Here is a 6,521-nt window from a genome sequence, read left to right on the forward strand (position 1 = left end):
GTCTATCTAATATCACACTTTGTGTAAACGGATGTATCATTTGGAGTTGGGACTTCCGCGGTTTAACACTTACACAAACCGTGTTTGCTTTTCTGCCTCTTAGCTGTAACCCATCCGTCAGTCATCATTACAAACTTTATTTTTCTTTTAACTTGTGCTTCTTATCTTACTCGTACGCACGTAATCTTCCATTCTATATATATTTTTCAACCTTATCTTAGTTAATTATAACGATAACTAAGTCAAACGTCATGAGTTATTTATTTTTTTTCTTTTTCTCAATAATTGAGATGACCAATGTTCCAATCTTTTAACTGTAATTTTGCTTTGCTTAATTATGTAAAAACACCTGATTTTCTCATTTCAAAAAAAAAAATAAATAGTGTAGATTTCTATATAAAAATGTAAAAAAAAAAAGTGACGTATATTTAAAAAAATAGTCATTATATTATATACTACTATTTAATACTTCGTTTTCCCCATTTTGTAAGATACTTTAACCTTAATAATCTGGCCTGCAAACCTGTGTACCATTCAAAAAAAATCTCTATATTTAATTCCATATTAGAGAATACTTTCTTCATTTTTATATATTATACATAGATACGTAGGTCCTAAAGGAGGCATTGTCCCTTGTCTATTTAGACAAAAAAATCAACACTAAATAACGCCTTGATATATTGCCAATTTGATTTTAATTAATAATACAAAACATTTAAAATAATCCAAAAAAAAAACCATTAAAAATCAGTAGATTTCATATTGCCGCGTTCTTTCTCTAGTAACGCGTTATCTCCCCACCTTTATATTTATTAGCGTTAATTCACATTTAAACACTTCTTCACTTTCACTAATCTCACATTTGTTTTTTAATCTCTCATCAGTCTTAATCATCTCCAAAAAAAAAAAAAAAATGGCTGAACGAGTCTACCCCGCCGATTCACCACCAGAAAGCGGACAATTCTCCGGCAACTTCAGCTCCGGCGAGTTTCCAAGAAAACCAGCACCACCACCATCTACATACGTAATCCAAGTCCCTAAAGATCAGATTTACCGTATCCCGCCGCCGGAAAACGCACACCGCCTCCAATACCTCTCCCGTAAAAAACCAAACCGAAGCAACTGCAGATGCTGCTTCTGCTCATTTCTCGCCGTCGTTTTCACCCTCGCCGTCCTCGCCGGACTCTCCTTCGCTGTCCTCTACCTAGTCTACCGTCCCGAAGCTCCCAAATACTCCGTCGAAGGCTTCTCAGTCTCCGGCATCAATCTCAACTCCTCCTCCCTGATCTCTCCCCGGTTTAACGTTACCGTTAGATCGCGTAACGGTAACGGAAAGATCGGGGTTTATTACCACGAGAAAGGGAGCTCAGTGGGTGTGCATTACAAGGGCGTTGATCTGTGTAACGGTGTTTTGCCGGCGTTTTATCAGCCGGCGAAGAATGTGACGGTCGTTAAGTTGAGGTTGAGTGGGTCGTCTAAGATACAGTTGACTAGTGGTATGAGGAAAGAGATGCGTAACGAGGTGAGTAAAGAAACGTTGCCGTTTAGATTGAAGGTTAAAGCTCCTGTGGAGATTAAGGTTGGTTCTCTTAAGACTTGGACTATGTTCGTTAAAGTTGTGTGTGATGTCACGGTTGATAAGTTGACGCCGCCGTCGAGGATTGTCTCCAGAAAATGCACTCATGACTTTGATCTTTGGTGATGATGATGATGTTCAAGTTGTGATATTTTGTTACTTTCGGATTTTTAGGAATTTTTTTTTTAAACTGTTGTGATTTTTTTTTGTTTTATTTTTGTATGAGAAAACATATAATGTTGTGAATTTGATGTGATTGGATGGGGGTATATATTCAAAATGAGGAAAATTTCCAATTTGATCTTTTAGTTTATTTGAAGTTGATGATAACTTCTTTTTGTACGGTACATAAATTTCAAAGGAGTAGTAGTTTCGGGTTTTGAGACATAACACGAAGCTTAACTATATGGAAAGAGTCAAAAGAGATTATTAGTGTATAAAAATGACATTATCTTATTATATATATTTGTCATCCGAAAATGATATGTTTATAGCTGTCAAGATCATTAGATCAACATGTCAGGAACTTTGGTAGATCCAATGAAGATTGAGAATTCTAATAAAAATTCCTAGAAAATAAATTATATTCGGAGCTATAGAAAGAGAAGGTGAGTTGAGTTTTAAAAAAATAACAACAAAATTAAATTCGTTGTTGCAAAGTATTTATCCTTGCGAATCTTCCACTAGCAACCTTGTGAATGAATTCTCAAATCACCATTTTGTCCAGCAAAATCCTACCTATGCAAACTCACCAAGTTGTTTCTTGTCTGAGAAAGCATGCAAGGAAGGCATTTGAAGTTGGCAGTATGCTAAATGTAGGGGCAAATCTAGTATATACTACTATGACATAGTTATCCGGATATTGGTTTATGAAGTGATGTAAGGGGATCAGAACCAACCCAAATCCAATCCAAGAATGGATGAAATCACTAATTGTTTATATACTTCCAAATATATATATATATATATATATATAACGATCATGGAAGAACATACTTCTAATTAATTTTTAATCATTATATGTTGTTTTCACCTTTCTTTAGTTTGATTTTATTTCTTTGAAATATTGAATCATCACATTATTCATATAATAAACCAAAAAAGAAACTAAATTTTTTTTCTCGCATATGTTATAAATTTTCAATTTCTGAAGGACAATATTGAAATTGTGTGAAGATTCTCACGTAGGATACTTGGGTTTATATTAGTGGTCCATAAATATATTAAGAAGAAACTCAAAATGATGAGAAACTATCAAAGGATAAATTTTCACTTAACATGGTCCCAATTTTAAAGTTTAATTCGATATTTTAGTTGAATCACATCTTTAAACCGATTAAAATAAAAATTATAAATATTCCAACTTGAAAAAAAAGTTAAGCTATAATTATAAATCTTTTAACTTTATAGAAAAATATTGACTAGATGTATTATATGTTTAATATATTTAATATTTCTGTTATTGACTAGATTTATTATATGTTTTCAGTGATTGGACAAACTAAAAATTGTATTTATTTTCATATGCCCACAAAGCACAACCTCTGTCACAATTATCTTCCATATCCATGCTTGAAGAAATCTTTTTATATAATCCCTTTTGCATTTACAAATGCCAAACCCAATTTTCCCTCCAAAATTTTTAACATGACAAAATTCCATTTCTCCAAGAAACCAAAAAATCATTTTCCTTGTGCATAAGCCTTCTTCAAGTGCTCGTAGTTGTTCTTGGCATCGTGGATTCCTTTCTTAAGTTCCTCATACATGTTCACTGATGATTCTGCAAACTGGTTGAGTTGTCCAACGAATCCTTCCAAGCTTGTCCTAAACCGATCAAATCCCGGACCTCGATCCTCCACTGCCTCATCTGGCAACATGTGAGCTGTCAGATCGTTTTTGTTCTCACCAGACCGATGTTTCTTGGTGCGATTCTTTTCCTGACGTGGCAAGAACCTGGCCACATCAGATGCAAGTGCTTTAATGGAGCTCGAAACCTNTTGTCATCCGAAAATGATATGTTTATAGCTGTCAAGATCATTAGATCAACATGTCAGGAACTTTGGTAGATCCAATGAAGATTGAGAATTCTAATAAAAATTCCTAGAAAATAAATTATATTCGGAGCTATAGAAAGAGAAGGTGAGTTGAGTTTTAAAAAAATAACAACAAAATTAAATTCGTTGTTGCAAAGTATTTATCCTTGCGAATCTTCCACTAGCAACCTTGTGAATGAATTCTCAAATCACCATTTTGTCCAGCAAAATCCTACCTATGCAAACTCACCAAGTTGTTTCTTGTCTGAGAAAGCATGCAAGGAAGGCATTTGAAGTTGGCAGTATGCTAAATGTAGGGGCAAATCTAGTATATACTACTATGACATAGTTATCCGGATATTGGTTTATGAAGTGATGTAAGGGGATCAGAACCAACCCAAATCCAATCCAAGAATGGATGAAATCACTAATTGTTTATATACTTCCAAATATATATATATATATATATATATAACGATCATGGAAGAACATACTTCTAATTAATTTTTAATCATTATATGTTGTTTTCACCTTTCTTTAGTTTGATTTTATTTCTTTGAAATATTGAATCATCACATTATTCATATAATAAACCAAAAAAGAAACTAAATTTTTTTTCTCGCATATGTTATAAATTTTCAATTTCTGAAGGACAATATTGAAATTGTGTGAAGATTCTCACGTAGGATACTTGGGTTTATATTAGTGGTCCATAAATATATTAAGAAGAAACTCAAAATGATGAGAAACTATCAAAGGATAAATTTTCACTTAACATGGTCCCAATTTTAAAGTTTAATTCGATATTTTAGTTGAATCACATCTTTAAACCGATTAAAATAAAAATTATAAATATTCCAACTTGAAAAAAAAGTTAAGCTATAATTATAAATCTTTTAACTTTATAGAAAAATATTGACTAGATGTATTATATGTTTAATATATTTAATATTTCTGTTATTGACTAGATTTATTATATGTTTTCAGTGATTGGACAAACTAAAAATTGTATTTATTTTCATATGCCCACAAAGCACAACCTCTGTCACAATTATCTTCCATATCCATGCTTGAAGAAATCTTTTTATATAATCCCTTTTGCATTTACAAATGCCAAACCCAATTTTCCCTCCAAAATTTTTAACATGACAAAATTCCATTTCTCCAAGAAACCAAAAAAAATCATTTTCCTTGTGCATAAGCCTTCTTCAAGTGCTCGTAGTTGTTCTTGGCATCGTGGATTCCTTTCTTAAGTTCCTCATACATGTTCACTGATGATTCTGCAAACTGGTTGAGTTGTCCAACAAATCCTTCCAAGCTTGTCCTAAACCGATCAAATCCCGGACCTCGATCCTCCACTGCCTCATCTGGCAACATGTGAGCTGTCAGATCGTTTTTGTTCTCACCAGACCGATGTTTCTTGGTGCGATTCTTTTCCTGACGTGGCAAGAACCTGGCGACATCAGATGCAAGTGCTTTAATGGAGCTCGAAACCTCTTTGGTAGGCAATTCTTCGAGTTTTTCTAGCCAGATGTCACAGGTTGCATAAATGGGAGGACCATAGTTTCTCAGTTGCAGCTGTGGCGCACCACGCCTTTTTCGTTTGGAGGATTTTTGTGTTAAGGCGACACATTTCACCAGCCACTCATTTATCGCTTTAATATATGATTTCTGGCCTGTGATCCACTTGGTGAAGCTTGAGGCCAACGCGCTGAGTTCATCTTCAAGGTGAGATGTTACTTGTCTGTGCACCTCCGACTGCATGTTGAGTTTAATGTTTCCGCCTCTGTAACACGCTTTGATTAACTGAAACTGAACCTTGTGGCATTCGAACATCACTTCCCACATACGACTTAACCTAATCACATCCAAGAAATAATGTTCAGGTGAAAATGAAATCAAAGGAATTGAGTATACTGGAGACAGTGACTTAAACACATACCCTTCAATGAGTTCCTCAAGTTGAGGCTGGAGCTCTTTGTCACGGAGTTCTTCAATCCGTCTTGATATGGAGTCGATCCTGTGAATCGCCACTCTGATTCTGGAGTGAAGGTCTTTCACAACTGCACGTGTCTTGTCTGTTCTTTGTGAACCTTTACCTTCTGATTCAAGTTCTCTCAAAATTCTGCACTTTTCGTCATACTCTCTCCGCACAGTCTGACTCCCCTGAAAACCGGAAGAAGTTAAGAAAACTTATTAAATACTCTCACTGCAAAATCTTGTTTTTTAAAAAAAAAATATATATATTTAAGGCACTATGAAGTACCTTAACTTCATCATAGAGCTTCCGCTCCCATGCATATAGTCTGTCTAGCGTTGAGGCATGGCTTCCAGCAATCATGCAAATATTTTCAAAGATATTGCTATTGAGCTCTTCCACATCATCAGAATTCATTCCTCCGAGAGGATTCCGAGAAGACGAGGATCGTGAAGAGTCAGTCCTATGCCAGGTCAAGTATTTCACCGAGTTCTGAGCAGGCTCTGCACATATTACTTAACCTGTAAACACTCCATACAATCTGCAACAATTGACCCAAAATGTAACTAAGTGTAATTACCTTCGGGTACATCTTTGGGATCGTCCCCACAAGAGAGACAGGTTTTGAACAGTGATGATGCACCGGAGCCATCTGCAAAAAAGCAGAGATATGTCATTTTTCTTTAAATACTCATCACAAAACAATCTAGATGCAGAGAAACATTAGATTAACTAAGGTGGAATTTGCTCATGCATATACGGGCAAGTAAGTCTTCAAGAAATGAGAATTATTACTTTCTTTTGACGGAACTATTGGACGGAAATGCAACTTATTGGCTTCAAGCATCCTAGGAACCTCTTTTCCAGTCTCTGAAGCTTTAACAAAGAGCAACTCTATCTCTCTCATGCTTGACAAGAAGTCCCTGGGAGGAAG

The 6,521-nt window shown here is 35.0% G+C and overlaps 2 protein-coding genes across 2 annotated transcripts; one reads left to right on the forward strand and one right to left on the reverse strand.

The window, feature by feature from the left end:
- LOC104703524 (NDR1/HIN1-Like protein 3-like) lies at positions 825 to 1,884 on the forward strand. Its single transcript, XM_010419550.2, has one exon. The coding sequence runs from the start codon at positions 914 to 916 to the stop codon at positions 1,700 to 1,702; it is 789 nt and encodes a 262-aa protein (XP_010417852.1). The 5' UTR covers positions 825 to 913; the 3' UTR covers positions 1,703 to 1,884.
- On the reverse strand, positions 3,122 to 6,515 carry LOC104703526. The gene is made up of 6 exons (XM_010419552.2): positions 6,383 to 6,515; positions 6,168 to 6,239; positions 5,876 to 6,090; positions 5,552 to 5,775; positions 5,063 to 5,467; positions 3,122 to 3,529 (listed from the first exon to the last, which is right to left on the reverse strand). The coding sequence occupies exons 1-6, from the start codon at positions 6,492 to 6,494 to the stop codon at positions 3,259 to 3,261; spliced, it is 1,299 nt and encodes a 432-aa protein (XP_010417854.1). The 5' UTR covers positions 6,495 to 6,515; the 3' UTR covers positions 3,122 to 3,258.

This window comes from Camelina sativa, chromosome 7 (assembly GCF_000633955.1).
Source record: "Camelina sativa cultivar DH55 chromosome 7, Cs, whole genome shotgun sequence".
Lineage (NCBI taxonomy): Eukaryota > Viridiplantae > Streptophyta > Magnoliopsida > Brassicales > Brassicaceae > Camelina > Camelina sativa.